This window comes from Dreissena polymorpha, chromosome 1 (assembly GCF_020536995.1).
Source record: "Dreissena polymorpha isolate Duluth1 chromosome 1, UMN_Dpol_1.0, whole genome shotgun sequence".
Taxonomy (NCBI): Eukaryota; Metazoa; Mollusca; class Bivalvia; order Myida; family Dreissenidae; genus Dreissena; species Dreissena polymorpha.
In genome coordinates, this window is record NC_068355.1 from 195,641,012 (window position 1) to 195,662,065 (window position 21,054).

Here is a 21,054-nt window from a genome sequence, read left to right on the forward strand (position 1 = left end):
TTGCGTATACGGTTTTACGTATAGAAATATCGTATAATCTAATTGTGATATACTCATACTTAGCATAAATGCATTACGGAATGAAAACTATATTTTAAACATAAGGAAGATGGCGTCCAAAGTGGCAGCCAGAATCAAGATAGCTCCTCAAAACTTGCTTCGTAAACCAATATCTTATCCAAATTTTGATAATGAATATGTACACATAATACAACCAAACCAACTTGAGCAGTGCTTAAATATTAAACAAGTGTCTGATTAAATCAATTTCAATATAGCATTTGCAGAGTAACGTATCGCACTGATCCTAACCATCAGATACAAATTATATAGTTGTATAAAGAACATTCTACGAAAATAATATTTATTTTAGATGAAAATATACCGGTGTACTGTTTTCAAGCAAATGAGATATCAATTGAAATACCATAATACGTATTATTTAACATTTGTTCATAAGGTTTAATAGTATGTGTACCAGTTTATCTTATGATATCAGCTGTTAAGCATATGGTGATTTTATTGTGTTAATATTTGCTCATATCGAATACTTTGTAGTTCATATCAACGATTACATAACAAACTACGCTTAAACTATATCTTTCATTTTTAACGACATAGTTATGTATCAGCAATATTTGTCTGCATGTTGGGAGGGGCTAAAGCAACATGTGAGGCTACTGTAAATGGTGAAAGAGTGTGTTATGCCTCATCCTTTTTCCAACAGTATTCTCATTGATTTAGATCCGGGGGTCTTTTTGTATTGCGTGTTTCCATAAACACGCCTCTATAGGTGCGCGTTTCATATATTAAGAGCATGCGTCCGATACTTTTCTTTTTTTTCAGTGCAAAATTGTATTCACTCATAATATTACATACATACATACGAGTATTGTATACAATCATACAAAGTATTATACATTTCATAAAACAAAGTATTTCCTGTACAGCTTTCTTGGTGGGTACATAACTATAATATAATTAATATACTTGTAGTACATTCAACATACATTCATATAATATTATAATTGTGTTATAGTTCAAGTATTTAACAACAGCATAAAAAAACAGTTTGTACAATTATATTGTAACAAGCTAAATTAATGTTGAAAATAAGTATGTATATAATTTAAATAAAATATTGCACATAAGAGAATTAAATAGAAAGTGCTGAATTGCATTACATACGAAAAACTGATAATACAGAGTTTACAACAACGACAACAAATACATATGTTTTAAGCATTATTTATAGTATATGTTATGATTGGTTATGCCATTTTATGAGATGTTATTTAATATTTCAACCAGATACCATAATTTGTAATTCTTCTTCTGATTTAATTGTATTTCTGTAAATTTAAAAAGTTTGTTTCATACTGATTACAAGTCCGTCTTTTGAAGGATCTTTGTTTTTTCCTTGACAATAAAATATATACCGTTTAAGCTCTAGGTATTCTGTATTTAAGTAATTCATTTTTGGATTAATAATTCCAAGTAGTAGATCCTGACATGAAATGTGAATATGTATGCTTGGTCTACTTCTACGAACAATATCAACAACAAATTAAAAAAATCCTGGGTATGTGGACAGTACCAGAACAAGTGCATTATATTTTCAACTCCCAAATTACAGAATGTACATAAATTATTAGCGACAACTTTCATTTTTAACATTAAGGATTTTGTCCCCAGTATTCTGTGAACTATTCTGAACTGGAAACATCTGATAGAAGTTTCTTAGTTATATTGAATACACGTGCATGTACTTTTTTCCATTCAATATATAAAAATTCTGAATTCAATTTAGTATAACTAGCTGGAATGTCATTGTTTTTCATTAATGTTTTATACATATGTTTCTCTTCTTTAGGGCTGGTTACTATTTTTGTATGTAAGTTGGTAATATAGGTCCTTGAGTGTTTTTGTCAAAGTTTGGCAGGTCTTCAAAATTGTCAATGTATTTCTTTATTATGTTTATTAAATTTTGGTACAATAGAAAGTTTACGTTTGTTCCAACTTGTGTAAGATTCTTTTGAAATAAAGCAGTTTCTTTCTACCATTATGTCTCTCACAAACCGAATACCTCTTTCATATAGATATTTAATATGGATATAGCTATTGCTAATTTTAAAATTATGATTATAAAAAAGGCATATCAAGAATATCATCACAATTCAATATTGGCAGCTTTTCAATATACAATATTTAGTTTTTCAAAACATCAAGCCAAAATATATTTTATATAATAAGTGCTAGCATATTTTTTCGGCATACATTTTACCAGTATTGAATACTATTTTTAAATCTATTAACGATCTAGCCAGTGAATAACAATTTCCTTCGCCTGACACTATTTTCTTAAGCCATGTTATTTTCATATAATTTTCAAAAGAACATATATCTACCATATTTAACCCACATTCGTTATAATCCTTAACAATTACTGTGTTTTTTAATTTTGATTGGTCCTGCCCAAATAAAGTCACAAGTGTTGATTTATAGTTTTCATGGTGTCTATGCTTGGTGTTGGTAATGACACAAATAAATGAGTAAGTAAAGGTAGAAACAATGATTTGACAATGGTTATATTTCCTAGAGGAGTAATATTTCTGCGATTCCAATGACTTATTGATCTTTTAATACTTTCGATTTTGTTTTCAAAATTTGACATTACCATTTTATCTAAATTGATATCAAACATTAGCCCAATAACTTTGAAGGTAGTAGCTCCCCATGTCAGTTTGTATTTAGTTTGTATCGCTCTAGTACTGTATTCCATAGATCATATCCAAATTTAATTAAATTGTTCATAGTTTATGTTAAGTCCAGAGTATAATGAGAATTCATGAAGAATATCTAATTTACAGTTAAGAGATGATTCCTATCAGTCCAGAAATTACGATGTCTCATCCGCAAATTTGGATGTTTTATATTGTAAGTCATTCATAGTTATACCTTTAATTTCTTTGCTTTCCCTTATTTGAATAGCAATAATTTCTGCACAAATTATAAAAAATGTAAGCACTGATTGGGTCTCCTAGACGACATCCCCTTTCTATACAAAAATGATCTATAAAGGATCCATTTATTTGTATAGAGGCCATGGTATTATGCAAGAACAATAAAATGTCCATTTTTGAAACATTGGTCCGAAATTAAAAACCTAAAAGTTGTTTCTATAAACTGGAAAGACAATGTATCGAACGCTTTTTCAAAGTCAATCATCATAGTTAACCCAGGTATTTTATTATCTTCAGCATATATTAAGATATCGTAAAGTAATCTGGTGTTTTCACCAATAAATCGACCTTTAATGAAAACTGTTTGATCTTTGGAGATTAAAATATCAAGTATTGTTTTCAATCTATTTGAAGTGGAACCTGATGCTAATTTGTAAACAACATTTAATAGTGTCAATGGTCTTAAGTTTTTCAAGTAACATCTCGGCTTGTTTTATTTTGGGATACAAGTAATATTCCATGTTTTTGTGTTATGGACAGGGAATTTGTAATAAATGTATAATTAAGACTCCTCACCATGAAGTGACCTAACTTACTCCAAAATACCTTAAAGAATTCCGCAGTGAATCCATCGGAACCTGGGCTTTTATCATGTTTCATATTTTTAAGTGTTATTGATACTTAATATACAATATTAAGCAGTCCTTCTAACGAGTCAGATTGCACTTTATTCAATTCAGGTATAGTATTATTACATAGATCAGCATTAATATTGTATTTTATTTCGTTGTCATTCTTATTTTATAATGTTTTATAGAATGAAACAGCTTCTTTTAAAATATCGTTTTGCCCTGTTAACTTAGCCCCGTTTTCTACTCAATAAAAGGTATCGAATTGTTTGTGTAATAATAAGATTCGAGTGAGCAAAAGTATTTAGTGGGGTTTTCTCCATCTTCTATCCATTTAGCTCTAGAGCGAATAAGAGACCCTTAGTTTATTTTCCCTCACAGTTTCTAATTCTTTAATTTTTGGAGTATATCAATTTTCTAAATTAAATTGGATTCCTGATTTGTGTACTGTTTAGCTTTATATGATGAAATTGAAATAGTTTTTCCTCTTATTTCCATAAGTAATGTCTCCAGAAATAATTGGTCGTTTATAACAAATTGTATGTTGTTATTGTGGATATTTTCTATGTTTTCTATGTTGTAGATAGGTATACAGTACTGTAGTTTAATATTTTCTATCAAAGTATTTATGCAATTTAAATAGTCAATATCCTTTAAAAGTGAATTGTTGAATTCCCATAGCCCTTTTCCATGTGCTCAAAATATATTTCTATGTCGATGATTAAATGATTTGACTTATAACATGAATCAATAGTAGATTTTCGAATTTTTTATGTTAGGAAAAAATATTTCTAGCCTGTTGTAATGGTGTTAAGCGTCTCCATGTATATTGTTAAATAGTGCAATTTAGATATCTGAAAATATCAATTATATTGTTATCTCTTATAATAGATTGCAGCGTTTTTCTTGCATTTTTATTATTGTAAATGGATGTTTAATTTTGATGATCTAAGTTGACATCTAAAACATAATTAAAGTCCCTACATATTATATATGTATCATTGTTAAAATCTGTTACTTTTTTATTAGAGGTCTGTACAAAAGCTGGGGTATCTTTCGGCCCGTATAATGTACATAAGGTTAAACTGTTTGTCATATATGTCGAATCTAAAAGTAAGTAGCTTCCAACAGAGTCATTTTCAATTGTATTTACTGTGATTGGTAAGTTATTTTTAAACAAAACACAAATGCCTCTTGAATTAAAACCAAATCCAAAACTAAAATGACATTCTCCATCCCACTCTGGATATATTTTATTTTTCATATCAGGAGTAAAATGACAGTCTTGTGGAGACAATAAATATGCGCTTGTTTTGTTTATAAACCAAAGACATATCTACGTTTTTTAGTGTTATTTAGGCCCCTACAGTTGTATGAGATTAATTTCAGATTATCCAATTTTATACAGATGACAAAAGTGCTTTAACATATAAATCATAAAACAGGTGTCTTGGTACAATATAAATAAAAAACATTAATGATAACTTTTAACTTCTGCATGTTGAAACATAAACAATTCAGCAATTAAACACAATCATACAATATATGAACAAAAGTACAAAATGTACAAAAGGAGGCTTAACGTATAATGAATGATTGTGGCTACAATCAAACATATGGGCTTATTTACATCAAAATACATAATTTTACAACATATGTAGCATTCTTTACATTTTATTGTTTTGGTGGTGTATTCATTATGGTGAACATAAGAAAAGGAAAAAGTGACAACAAAAAAGTAAGTCTTCATGATTCACACAAAAACAACAACAACAAAAAACTGAATTCAACAGATTTTGATGGCCAGTAAATTCTGTATTCTTTTCAGAAGTTTCTTATTTCAATATTTAATATATTATGCAATAATTGTTTAAAGTGAATGCTTGGTTTATATAGACATATTTTTTTATAAAATCTACAAATACCCATGCTTTATTACAACAAAAACATATGTGTTTCACATATAATTATAGTAAGATGCAAGGCATCCCTGATAGAATAAGAATTTACATTAACGTTCAAATTTAAGACATTATGCAATATTTTATTTAAAGGAACGTTTAATTTATCTAGACGTGTTTTTACAAAATATATACATACACATGCTTATTACAAACAAAAACATATGTGTTAATCATGTAATTAAAGCAAGGTACAAAACATCCCTGATAAATAAAGGATTGTCATAAATTCTAATAATGAAAACTTATTTTATCTAAACATATTTTTTATTCTACATCTCCGCATGCTTATTACAACAAAAACATGTGTGTTATCATATAATTAAAGCAAGGTACAAAACGTCCCTGATAAATGAATGATTGTCATCAACGTTCATGTGTTGCAGATATCATGTAAATTCATTTATAGATAGACGCAACTTAATTTTGAAAGCGCATTTAAGCAGGCTAATAATTGCGCATATTTAGAAGACATATACAAGAACAATATGCAAATTTTGTTTTTACAATAAAAAATGTAAAAATGTGGTTTATTTTCAATAATAAAAAATAATGAAAGCGTGGCAGCAAAACATGTAGATTGAAACCATGGTGGGCAAAAAGATATGGTATACAAGGACACTAGAGTCCTATTAATTGGCCTACATAGGTCTATACTGGGAAGTCAATGATTTAGTCTATATGAACTGCATGAGTTTGTGAAATAGCAATACACTGGGTATAGGTGTATTATACTATTAGGTTGATTTAAAGATGTATTGTAAACAACAACTGATTATCTGTTATAACATTATGTGACTTTTTAAATGGCCGAATATTGAAACTACTTTAGTGATGATAATTTAATTTATATAAACAATAGCGCAGCTTAAAACTTGTCAAGCATATACAGGGCGCATATATACACATGTTTTAAGTTGATAAATTGTTAGAATAACCGTTGGTCTGCAGGCGCGAGAAAAATATGTGCATTCTGTACGCATATACAGCGCAAGTGTTACGTAAACTTCACCGTGTTACTTGTTACTGGTTATTTAAACCGGGAAAGGACCTGACATTTTCTTCATTAAAACTTAAATTAAAAAGTAACATTAAACATTTAAAACAAATATTGCAATACATGTGTGTATTTTATTTAGTAAAGCAAAGTTTTTCTTCAACGGCTGCAAAAAGATACCAGTTGCGTCACTTTTGGCGTAATATTTGCAAGCATCGAAACAAGAGTCGTTGTATAGGTCCCCTCGGTCCCAAATCGTGTTCTAAGATTACAAGTCCACGGATATATCTTTGGTCGGCACGAGTAAGAAAACTCACCATCGAGAATACCACGGCTGTTGTTTAGGTCCCCATGCCCCTTTATCATGTACCAAGAATGTAGATCGCCGAAATTACTGTTGGTTCTCTCGAAAAAAAAAACGCCGCACCTAAAAAAGCTATGACGAAAACACGCTTTACAGCGAGTATGATCATAATTTTTTATCTAAAATATTCGAGCTTATCAAAGGAACTTCCTAGTACACTAGATACATCTTTGCCGCTGCTGCAGGCGCAGTCTCGAATGTATGATTACCTCAGCGAGGTCGTGATGACGTTAACGCTGTCCCAAATGTAGGCATTCGGAACGAAAACGGAGCGAAATAGGTACACTTAAATCGGTTTAGGACGCTTAACCATCGAGGTCATTGCCGTTTTGTAAATCATCAAGGTACCTGTGTGCCTGCGTTGAAGGTCGCCGTATTTACCGTTGGCCTGCATGAACGAGAAAATGCACACTCGCACTTACATAATCAATGAAGAAGACGCGCCATTAAAGCTATGATGCAACTTTATTATATTAGAGCACATGGACCGCTGCTTCCGGTACGGTCTCTCCTTAATGGTTACGTGTTGAAACCGCTGTGCATTTAATCATATCTCATCGTAACTGTTAACTCATGCAAATAGAATAAGCTTCACAAAGAATATCTAGTATTAAGCTATCACATTGTCTTGGCCAGAGATAAGGGTCAGATAAAATTTCAAGAACTGTTGTAGAAATAAAAATATAAAATATTGAACATAGCCAATAAAACTAATAAAAAGCTTCGCTATGCTTTATGTCTATGACCCAAATTAACGTATTCGAAATGTTTCGTAGGTTCGACTTGTACACCTTAACGTTTTATGACGCTTAAAGATTCAGATTGTGACATGAGTATCTCACTACGTAGTTGCTGATTTATTCTACGCTAAATGTAAGGTCAGTTTGGATATCAAACCGGTTTATATCCACAATACTTTAAAATGACCGTTCCAATGCAATGATCCCTTCTTTAATCACGTTTATGTTCAATTGTATATTTTTGGTTTCGGAAATGGCAACAACTACTACTAATAGTTCTACGTTTATATTTTCTACTGAAAATGTTTCTAATTTCTACTTATGCTTATATAAAGTCTAATATAAGACAAGAACAGCAACAGACGCAACAAAAAAAAAACAGCAGCGACAATACTTTCTACTATAATAACAACTCGAACAACAATAAAAACAGCAACAAAAACTACAACATTTGTTTGTTAGTTTACACTTTTTTATTTAAGCTCGATTGCATATAAAGCCTTATATTTCAAAACTTATCGACTCAATGTCCTGGGATAGATCTAAAGAACGCTGCGCAGTGGATATCGAGTCCGTGACCTCACGGTCGCAAGGCGAACACCGTATCCAATGCGCAAAGGCCTCCTGTTAAAGAACTAAAATTGTTATTTGAACTACTACTTTTCCTAGTTCTAATACTACTACTTGTACCAATTAATAATTCGATTCTATTATTTAAAATGACATGCATTAGAATATCGTTGAATATTGACACATCGTTCAAACTGTAGATGCTTGCAACTTATGTTGTAAAACACATAATGAAATAAATATGTTTAATCCAATATTGACACATCAATTACGTTTTATAATGAATTCAACAGCCGGTGAAGATAAAGAGCAATCGTCGACAAATATATGGATTGCAACGACGTTGGCATTATGTCTGCTAATAGTTGGCGTCACCACCACTGCTTGTTTGTGTATCAGAAGGGAGAAAGGTAAGAATATAAATAAATGTACTGTATTCTATGTTCTGATATGTGTCAACGATGAGGGTTTGAACTTGTTTTATTTAATTGAATCATGCATGGATTCTTAATTGTGTTGCTCTTGTGTATTATATCCATGCGGTAATAACTTAGCATTATGAACTTAATACGCCATTTTATTGTTTCAAATTCGAATCGCGATTCTATAATATTTTGATACAAGAATTTTTATTAAAAAAGGACACTCAGAATTCATATCAATAAATTACTCTTACTTCGTAAACATATTTTTATTTCAAATACAGAGAAGAGGGCCCAAATAGCCGCTCAACTGTAAGTACATACGTTTCAAACACATTACTTGATGAACCAATTTGGAGATCTAAAAATATACTATAACAGAAGTGTGACTATAAAATGGTAAACTTTGTATTGATATTTCCGTTATCGATATTATCTTGTAGTTGCAATATATATTGATAACATCGTTATTTAATGTTTAGGAATGAACTACAACCATCGGATATTCCACTAGGTGAGTTATTTATATCATTTCAATACCAAGTCATATTAATTACACATTAAGCCATACGTCATTTATAACATTATATATGCTTCAATTTATTTTGTGCAAATGGACGTTTACGCCATTGGTTCTCTTAATAAAACGTTCACATAATTGTATTCACACTATTATTGAAACACATGTTTGTTAACTCCAATGATATGTTTTACCCTTAACAATCATTAATTGACAACTGTGACATATTTTATTTGCAGAATTGATTAACAGCAACAGTGGTAATTTTGATGTCTTTCCCAACGACAATAATGACGACAACACAGATCATTATGATGTGTTGCCCGATGACAACAATGACGACAACACCGATCATTATGATGTATTGCCCGACGACGTCCATGACGACTGTGTCGTTCCGTATGCAGTCGTCCCTTTGGACAATACAGAGCGTGAGGCGACACCAATGTTCAGATCTCTCCAGGTTTGTTATAAGATTTAAATGGATGCTTATAGTTGACGCAGATATATTTAATGTTCCTCTTACATTTAATTGTATTATTGTATCATACAGTTTTTGATCTACTTACTGTCAACAATAACTTAAGATACAAGCAAATGTATTCCTGATCTTGTTTGGATTGCCAAACTTATATGTTAACTATAACAATTTCATGGCAATTAATTGCAAGCCTAATTAGGTATATAAATACATAATCACAACAGCCGATAAATTGACAACAATTCGACAGACAACGCTTATAAACATGCAAACATACAATTGTAAAGGTAATTTACTTCCGAAGCAATGCAATAAATTGTTATCCTTTTAGGCTTTTTGTTTCGTTTTCTTACTGCCTTTTGTTGAAATGAAAATTGCAAGCTTGCCGTAGACTGGCGTATGATCGAAAGGCTCTCTTTTATAGTGATGTCTTAAGGGTTTCATTATTCCTCTGTTTTCTTTAAATACAGTCACAGATAACAGATGATTATCTGCACACTGGTTTGGGAGAATCCAGCTACATGATCCCAGCATCATCGTATGTATTGGGCCGAATATGTGAGAGCGAAACTTCAGTTCAGACACATTCTGCAGTGGTCGAATAACTAGACAATGCCGCCACATTGGAGATAAAGTACAAGGCGTCCGAAGAACTGATAAATGTTACTAAGGAAATAACTAACTCAAGCGCCGAAAAAACTGTTTGATTACGGTAAAAGTTAGGGCAAATTTGAAGCGGAGAAAAATAACACCGGCACCAAATAGGATAAAAATGATGAACGTGGGGAAACAAATTTCACAGACTTTGATTTTTTGGAGAATGACACTCAAGGGGAGACAAACAAAGAATCCGGAACCAAGGAGTACGTTTTCGTATAAAAAGGGTACACAAAAAGACATTTTTTTGAATAGGAATGCTTTCATATGGTTTTAACCTATGCAGTCAATTGTTAAATTCCTCAAAGCAAATTTATTTGTTTCTGTTGCAAATATAAATATTTACCCCCATTCACGAGCTTTGTCGAAATAAACGACATATAAATAAACCTCATGATTTCAGAAATTCTTGGATATAATTGTCATGCACACAATAACGACGTATTGTTGTTTATAAACATAACGTCAATTGTCATGTATGATGTTCGTTCTTTGATTCATTGGTGTTTTATTTTCTTATTTTGTGGATATTGCTGTATAATATTTTGAGAATAGTGTACCATAACAGAATACTAGGTATAAATGTCGAATACAGATTCGTTTATATGCTCAGCACGTATGCATCTACCAATATTGCTCCGGGTATTTTTGTAAGCATCGCTAAACAAACTTATGAGAACTGATTTCCTTAAACGAGTTGAGGAACATTATTACGAGCAGTAAACGCACCTCTTTTTAGAATCACCAGGACTTGTTTAATACACTATGAAGGGAGTCGACGATCACCGGTTAAACCTGTGAATGGCATGCTCTTCAACAAATGGACACACACTACTCCTTCAAAACAAGTTGAATAACCTCAACAGTAAATAAAGAAAGTTCATTCATTTGATAATGCAGTTGGATATTTTGACAACAAGCATCATGATATTTTCCGATAACAAAAACAATAAGAACGCTATGAAAACCCAAAATGTAATCTTTAAAATATTCAAGAAGAACAACGCATCTGAATTGTGATGATCATATTTCACAAGTATCAAAGTTAATAATTTGTTGAAAATATTAATGTATTTTGAACACAACAATTTCAAATGCAATGTATTATTTCTAGTTTACACTGTATTTAACCATGTTCATGTTTGAGGTTAAAATGGAATGTTTAAGTGTTAGTTTAAGAAATATAATACTTTTTTAAATTTCGTCTCAAGTTTATTTCTGATGTAAAGATGTTTCGTTTACTTTTATGTTTTGTAATGAAATACTTAATGCTCAAGTATGTTGCCATCTTTACTTCTAAGGTTAACGATGAATTGTTTACTGTTATTTTATTCTATAATATTAGTATACTATTCATATTAAAGTGTATTATATTATAACAAGATATGTTTAAATGTTTTGACATTGGCGTATACAACAGTAACCTGTTACTTAAAATGACCGCTTATTAACGTTGTGTGATTTATAAATTTTGTTAAACTACACGAAATCATTTCTATGAATGTATATATATATACAATATCGGTTTTTACCAAAGATAATACAAAATAATTAAAACTGTATTTAACCTAGCACAGTAGCACTGTACAATTTATGCTGTGTACATAGATTTTGCAATATGTATACTGTCCGTCAGTAAGTTTCGGTGTCCACTCTCTAACTCAACAAGTTTTATCTGATCATACTATGGACTAAGAAATTAAGAATATTTAATTATGAAATTAAAGCTCCTTGTATACTTGTCTTTTCTACAGAGCATATTTTGAAAGAGGTATTATAATGAAACAAACTACAAAGGCAGATTTCATTTAGGGGATGTGAAGTGAACAATGCATGCTGCTTTCCTATTTTTTACAGTTATTGTCCGTTGTTACTCTTTCTCCCTTGTGTGTAAAGTTATTGCCTTATAATATTTTTTACTTAAAATTGATCCGGATATTTACTCAAAAAGTCACGTCGTGTAATGTATGTAGCGGGAGGATGTAATGGTATAGAGCGAGGACTTTCGTTCAATTCGGATATATTTATTGTCTTATTTTGTTAAACGAGCGTAGCAATCGTGTCTCGAACATATGTGTGCGCATATCAATATTTGTTCGCTATATTACATCGTTGAAACCGACATTTTCAATCTCAAGCTTACTATTTGTTGTTGGTCTCAAAAACTTTTTAACGTTTTATTTTTTTTTTCTAAATATCATGTAAAAGCATGAAGCACTGAATGTTTTACTTCGTACATTTGCTGAATGTGTTCTTGCGCATATATATTACTAAAATTGTGATAAAATGTTAGTTAAAATAACAATTAGCATGTGAAACTCGTTAAATGAAAACACGATTTCAATACGAATTAGTTAATGTCATAAAAAATAGTTTAAATGACATATTTTTTAATAGATTTCATACGTACTTTTGATTAAAATTACATTATATTGTATGTGAAAATTGGCGTAAATTTCGTAACGTATCAGGGAATTTAGAGACAACTTTGACAGCTCACATGCTACATGCACCTTTTACCCTTGGAAAGGAATACATCGAATGTTCAACTACCAATGCCCTAGTTGCATAATAGTCGCCATATATTCCTTACACAATTTGTCTATTTAAATGATGTTTTTTTTTGCTTACATGTGTTAGTTCCGCTACCATTTCTTGGCGTTGTATATTGCTTTTACTATTGATTTTATTCTAATTTTCTAATCAATGATAACTATATCTGATTCATTCTTGCTTAAAACATCAGTGTTGTTCTTTCAAAGTATGTTATTTCAGTAATTGTAATGAGTAAATTTATTATGATTTTTTAAAAATTTCCTTTCTAAAACATAAGAATTTTATTGTATAAAAAGCAGATTTTCTGACTTAAGATATTTCACACGATCTCTGCTTGATTTTATTAAATTTCACAGAGAAGCGAATAAAAATATTATTCATCTAAACAGTGGTCTTTTCTAGATTAATTCCGTGTGTATCATAATAATAAAATGATATAAGTTGTTTTGTTCCTTATTGGTAAGGAACGAAACAACTTATATCATTTTATGTTAAGCTATTTAATTTTCGAGAATTTGATTTGTAATTACCAAATCATAATTAGATCATAATTAATAAAATAGTATCGTACGTTAAGTAAAGATTATTTATATGACTGCAAAAATGTTATTAAAGGCGTGTTTTTTAAAACAGTAAATGCTCTCATTTAAACATTTTTTGTATCCATATCAATATATTCACAGCAGAAATGTATACTTGTTAAAGTCCAACATATATCATACCATGTATCGTTGTATTATACATTTGTCAAATGTATATTTTATATTTGAAATGCTTAAGCTTAATAAATATGTTTTCTTAATCATACTGTACGGTTACAAATAATTTATTGTCGCAAGCACACTATGGTCAATAATTATTTTATTAATTGGAATGTTTTGGGGAAAGTGAACGATAACTGTGAGTGAATAAAATACTGGGGTAAATGTTCAATGTTCAATAATCGATATCCAAAGAATTGTTATAAACTTCTGAAATCCTTAGATGATGCAGGTAGTATATAACGAACCGAAAGTTATACATATATTGTATATCTCTTAACCATTTCTCAAATCACACAGGCAATTAAATAGGGTGATCTTTATCATAACAAGCGTCAACAAATAAGTTACGCTTCATCGCGGCGCTATTATATATTTATAAAATTGAATAAAATAATTCAAGATAAAACAACATGTAAATGCCAAAAGTTCATTTATTCAAAGAATGAGTTTTGTTTATGTTTCCAGATCGATATGATATATTGATAATAGACTGGAGGGAAAATACAGATTTCCCTTATCCGTTAGGGTGCTTCTAAAATAATGAAAACATCTGGATAATTTTTTCCAACCCTAATTTTTCCCTCAAATTATATGATGCTATTTAAAGAAAACACTCATCGACTGAGCTGAAAAAAGCAAACAATATTCACGGCTTGTGCAACGCTTTCATTTTTTGGCGAAACCTGTGATCGCGAGTAAAATAATGTGAAGAACACACTTATGCTCGTTGTTATTTGAAAGTTTGTTCATAGTCAAAATTAAAACAAAATGGTAAAACGTTATATTTACTAGTCGTTTGAGCCCTATCATTGATGTTATTTCGACTATTGACTGTAATTTGCACCAGCTGCTGAAGATAGTTGATTTGATTCAAGCAATATTTACCATTTTTACCAATTAGTTGACGAAGATATATTGAGAACCTCAGATCATGATCTGTAGTTACCATCTTATTTTTATACTTATACAAAAGAAAATACTTAAAATTAAGTAAACAAAAAAGCTACGCGCGCGAAATAAATATGCCTTGCAACTGTGGTTTTGTATCGACGCTTTGAATTAAAATAACCTATGTTTTAAGTACAACTAATTCGATTTAAAACAATGGCCTTAATATAAAAGCGAAATAATTCAAACATAGTTTTTATTTTAATTAAAATGCATGTGTTTGAAGCTCTGGTAAAAACTGTCTAAGCACATGCGAGAGGTTGAATGAATCTAAGCAGGAAAACGTATCTTACAGACCAAATACCGCGCAGTTTCTCAGCAAAGACGAACATTTATATTTTAAGATTCAGATAAATTTTAATTGTACTATGTAGCCGTTTGTAGTTTCATTTAAAACATACTTTTTCACAACTGTAAACATTGAAAAAGGATCTTTTCAAAAATCACTTTATTACATGACTATAACGATGAGATGAGAAAACCTCTTGCCAGAAAGCAGACGCAGTACTTTTTTACGAAGGAGCATGTTAAGTACTAGTATAGAAATGTTGAAGATTTGTACCATTTATATCAATGTTTTGCTTTTTATTGATCATATGCAAATGATGATATAACGTAGGCAAAACAGGATTAACTAACGTGTGTTATCCATATCGTAAGCGTTTAATGGGATGACAATAACCTTTTAAACATTTTAAAAAGTGTGTTTAAATCTCCCTCTTTTTGTTTAGAAAGATACGAAGCAAATCGGAATCTACTTAATTCTAGTCACTGTTTTTCATGATTTTTACATGTCAAGTAGTTTTCAAAAATAAATGTTGTGTTAATTATGGTATGATATTTAAGCTGAAGTAAACTGATATTGACGGAAAGTGTGAATGCTCGCCAGTGAGTATAATTGTACATCAGGTATTTGAGATAACGACTGATGGAAATAAGGAGCATGATAGTACTCATTGCTCATGCTCAATATATAATTTTTAGAATGGACCATGTTTAAGTACCACATTCAGATTCAGCAATGGATATATAAACTTTTAATTGTGTGACAGTATTTGCCATCATAAATTCAATCATTTCAGTATGGTACTTTTGAATTTAGGTACTTTTTTATTTTATTAGCATTAATTGGCCTTTTATTGAATGTTTACTACTATCTAAATTTCCAATTTTGATTGTATCATAGTTATACGCAATACAATATGGATACTTCATGAATCGTAATACTAATGTTGATTGCATCACACTAACACGCCATTCACTAGGGGAACTCATTAAATCGTAATACATGCTTTTTGTATTCGTGCTGGAAATGTCTGAATGCCGTCACTTGTTAAAATTGTATCATATATCTCCAAACAGTAAACACAACAATAGTTATTATCAAATATTTAGTTTAAAGCAATTGTTTGTTTGTTTTTCTAGGTTTAAATAATTTACAAATAGGCCACAACGTCTGCTATTTAATTTAAATTCTGACAGACTAAGGTTCATACTAAAGTATTGAAATACAAGAGAACTGAATGCCGCTTTTACAACGGATTTGAAACAACAAATTTACAAATACAGTACAATCTAGTTAAGAATGCTTTATAATGATTGCCAAAGATATGTTTTATTATTCTAATGAACATACACGTTGCTATATATTCATATAAAATTGTGTCGGATGGCTCGAATTCGCGAGGCTCGAATTATCGTATGGCTCGAACTGTTTTCACAGTCCCGGTAACACGTTTTTTTCCGGATGGCTCGAACTCGCTCCGGATCGCATAATCTGTAAAATGATGAGGGCCGCTTGATTAAAGTCACTCAATACATGAAATTGAAATAACACCAGTTGAAAACATGTCATCGATTTTATTGTTAATTGATTTAAGTAAAAGATGACATCTTGTATTAATGTAATTAGAAATTATCTCGAGGAGTGCAAAAACTCACTGCATTTCAATCTCAACTGGATACAATAGAAAGCTTTATTTCATGACAGATAAGGAACGCAATACAGACTGACATTATTGTGTTCTTCAAAAAATATAAATAAATACATGTAGCACTGTCGTATATGTAAATGATGAGTATATAGTGCTGATGCATGTTTTGTTCCTTAGCGCTCTGTTTTACCAGAAAAATTGCTACGTTTAAACGTGCTGATATAATTTACAATATGATATTTGTTGTATTGTATTTCTTACTGTTTTAAAATATTGGTAAATACAAGTATACATTTAGTTCTTATCTATTTAAAAGCACAAAAGTAGTACGAAGTAGTACGGAGTATAAGCAATATAGTGGATATGTGTACTCTTCAACCGGAGTTGAAAATGTTATGAAGACTTGTTCGTAAACAAGTTTATTAAAAATCGGATTGCTATAATGCCGAAGTTCTAACATTTGTTTCCGGCCATCGGGTTTCGACTGTACTTTATTTAACCGCGTTAACTACTTGGGTAAGTTGACTCACAATAATTGTTTTGACAGATGACATGTGCTTAATTAAATAAAGTTAAAAAAAATAACGCTGAAGGAAAAATTGACTTAAATAATTAATTTTACAACCATGATATGTGCCTGTAGGTTACATGACACAATAACGAAACACATGCATTTACATGAATGAGTAAGTTATTAAATACTACATTGGACAGGCAATCTAAAAGAATGGTAAACAGCGTGTATTTGTAACTTTTAAACGTTTTAGCAAGTTAAAATGTTAATTGTATTATGAAATATATTGGCTACTGTGTTTTATAAGACGAATCACCAAACGATGTGTACTTAAAAATAAAAACCTAATGAAAAAATCTACGTTATGCATGGGACTAAGATTCCCACTTACATGCGAAATAAATATTCAAATGGAGCATGTCCGAATGCCGTACCGCTTGGGACAAAAGCACAAATACGCCAACAGCTAAATATAGATATCACCGCGGTGACACAATTGTTACCGCGGTGATTTTGTCACTGCGGGAAAAAAAATTCACACAGTGATATCTATTTTTTCACTGCGTTAAAAGTTTGTAACAGCGGTGACAAGTTGTACTGTTGGTATATTTTTATGCCCGCTGAACATTTATTTGTTTGGGTCAGTTTTCAACCAATCATTTTCTCCGTAACAAACCGAGATTTATCAACTTGTTAAGAGTTGTATAGAGATCGCCAGCTCTTTGTCACACTGACCGGTTTGGGTTAATAAATGGTTTGTGAATCGTAAATGTTTTTTTGTTAAATGACACTTATGGGCTTATCATCTGCTTCATCGCAATAAGGTCATAGGGAAACCATTGTTAAAGACTTGTGCTATTATCGCTTGCTTACGGTCAACTGCCTTCACGGTATACCCGGTTTTATGATACTTATCCGGCTGTAAAAATACGCATAGACGTTGAGTCAACGGAACATAATAAGGCTTTTGAAATTGTCACCTAGATTATTAATTCTTTATGAAGATATAATTTTATAAACATAAAGTGACAATTCCTAAGTTACAAGTTGACAAAAGATCGAATGCAATAAATTTATTTCGGTCGCGTTCTTAAATAAGTATACCGTAATGAACATTCACAAAGTATAAGAATTAACAAAAAGAAAACAAATAATAAAAAGGTAAGCAAAATCGCAATACTGCTTCATTATTAGACAGAGGAGGAGGAGGAGGAGGAGGAGGGGGAGGAGGAGTCGGCGTCGGTGGAGGAGGAGGAGGAGGATATACAGGATAATGGAGACTATAGTGGCGGAATATATATGGGCGCAGAATAAATAAAAAAAGCTTCAACTCAATTTAGACACCACTAATTCCTCTGAAGTTTTAACATCTGAATTACCAAGATTATCTTAATTTCATATTGCAATAAAGTTTGCATTGATGACGTTATAAGACAAAGTACATAATTAAGCCGCGCTCTGGGAAAACGGGGTTTAATGACAGCGCAGTCCGCACAGGCTATTCAAGGGCGACTCGGCTCTTATGGGATTATCGTCTAAAGAAATTCTCTTCTAAACTAAAATCCAGTCTATATGACAAGTGTCATCCCTGATTAGCCCGTGCGGATTGCGACACTTAGCGCATATTGCTCACATGAAACACCAATATCGCAAGTCAGATGATCACAATAAATGTTTTGTACCATTAATTGATAATTTTTATATTATTCAATATCAAATAAATTCATCAATTGGGCATTATTCAGATGTACCACGTGACCGTCCAATATATTCCGGTATTGGATCCAGTAAGTCTGTATCTGTTCCATATTGGGCAGTTGAGAAGTAGTGCAATATGCAATTGTTTTATAACGATAAAAGCCGTTATCCAGAAAAAAGTATCCAAATGTACAATAATCGATTCAAACAGGCGCTTTTATTGAAAATAGCATACTAGATGCAATAAAAGCGTCTGTTTATTGGGAAGCGTTTTGTTTATATGTTGTCATGAATATATGGAAGGGTATTTAGGTAAAAATTACATCATTCGTGGTGAATATTTACATAATGACTGATGCTTATTTTAATATGTTTTATGACAATTCCTGCATGCTTGTTGTCTATTCGTTTATACTTGGTGATTGCTGCAACATTACATCATTCATGATGAATATTTACATTATGCGTGATGTTTATTCTAACATGTTTCATGACAGTTCCAACATGCTTGTTCTCTATCGGTTATACTTGATGATTGTTGTAACATGCTTGGTGACTATCCAATGTTTGTGTATTCACTGTTCCTGAAACCAGTCATAATCGGTTTTGCAACTAAGCGTCATTAACAACGGTAATAAGCAACAGGCAGTTAGCAGAATGCAACTAAGCAGAATGCAAGTTACTAAATTATGACAACAGATGGCGCGCGTTTATTTTCTGTATGTTAAATAAATTACTTTTTGGAAAAAAGCGAAAACTTCCGAATCATTTTGACTAGTAAACTGAATAAGCTGAATTAGTTCCGTTTGTTATATAATCTCCATTAAACTAAATACGTTTATTATTGCCATGAAGACCAGTAGGCCTACACAAATGAATTTACTGCCGTGAATGTTTTTGATATGTGTAAGATGCAATTGCAACTCAAGAAATTATTCATGTAATTTATTCAGGACATAACGGGGATGATGTGTTGGAAGTGTGGACCATCCCTAGTCGGAATTTTTCTCTTAACTTTGAAATTATTATCGTAAGACGGCGACGCTTTCATTCAGCTAGCGCACGGATAACGGAGCAGTCAAAATTATTAAAACGCTCTGCGGACTAGATTACACAGTTAAATAAAGAGTCTGACCATATAATTGACGAAGACATTCATGCATTTTCAATCTGACATAATTCGTCGCTCATTGTGCATGTATTTGTAAAGCGTCTGCACTTTCAGTTTCTATTAGGATGCGAAATCAAAATGTTAAAGAGAGGTTGAAAGACGTCCGCGATTGTTGCGCCAAATATCAGTCGATTACAAACTTTTTCGAACCAAGAAAGCAAGAGCCAAATTATATGTGCAGAATAATTCGTGATATCGTTTTTTTTCAAGTTTAAAGTTTATATTAAGCACAGTTTCAAGGATTAAGATGTTATGAAACTTCAGTTAATTATAATAGTGAACAGTTTTAGTAAATCAATACAAGTGTGCAGCTTCATAAAAAGTAAAGCTGCAATTATTTTAAGGTATGCATTTTTATAAATCATTTCACCCTATTTCAAGAATGAAATCACCCTATTTTTCAAAATCGATGGGTGAAAACCCTATTTCCCAAATAATTAGCTGGGGCATTGATTACAACTATTGTACTCCTCGTTGAGAAAACAACTACTTCTACTACATGTATTAAAATATCATAAAACATAATTTTCAATCAAGCTGGAAAAAATAAATTAAAAAAAATGTCATATAAACAGGTCTGTCATGAACGTTGACGTTGCTCTTGGTTACCAGAAAAATTCCCACGCACGGATTTCAACCGTCATTGTTTACAATCAATTAAGTGCATAAGTACTTGAATTTATATAGCGTTTTGTAAAGGTGTATGTCCAGCCATAGGTGGTTAGCGTGTGACTATGATAATAATTAGTGAAAACACTTTTGGAATGATAAATAATCATATTATAACGAAACATCAACTTTTCTAAAAAAAAATAGATTCCACTATCAAATATATATATATATAACAAGGTATCCAACTCGAAATCATCCGAAAACGGGGTGCATCGTTTTAAACAGCCATTACTTCATCAATTTTGCAGCGATTTTCACGATATTGGTTTTTATTTAACGCAGAAATAAATTTCCTTTCTATATGTCTTGCAATATTTTTACAAAAACTGGGTCAACTTTTAAGAAATAACACGATACACAACTCGCGTGACCCAGTTTTGATCGATCAGACCGTATTCATGACTGAAATCTTCACGGAGTAAAGGGCATTTTTCCTGCAGAGTTCACGAACCTCGATACCATAATTCAATAAAACGTATGAAAAACATTTTTA

General features: G+C 31.3%; 2 protein-coding genes across 3 annotated transcripts in view; one reads left to right on the forward strand and one right to left on the reverse strand.

Annotated features, from left to right (window-relative positions):
* Window positions 1-13,565, forward strand: part of LOC127865549 (protein jagged-1b-like) — a 30,636-nt gene extending 17,071 nt beyond the window's left edge. The window contains exons 8-12 of the mRNA XM_052405394.1: window positions 8,518-8,634; window positions 8,931-8,958; window positions 9,129-9,160; window positions 9,406-9,629; window positions 10,118-13,565. Of these exons, the coding sequence (XP_052261354.1) occupies window positions 8,518-8,634; window positions 8,931-8,958; window positions 9,129-9,160; window positions 9,406-9,629; window positions 10,118-10,252 (536 nt within the window). The 3' untranslated portion in view covers window positions 10,253-13,565. The remainder of the gene's footprint in view (window positions 1-8,517; window positions 8,635-8,930; window positions 8,959-9,128; window positions 9,161-9,405; window positions 9,630-10,117) is intronic.
* LOC127864457 (cadherin-6-like) overlaps window positions 1-21,054 on the reverse strand; it is a 210,689-nt gene that overhangs the window by 158,230 nt on the left and 31,405 nt on the right. The window lies entirely within an intron of this gene.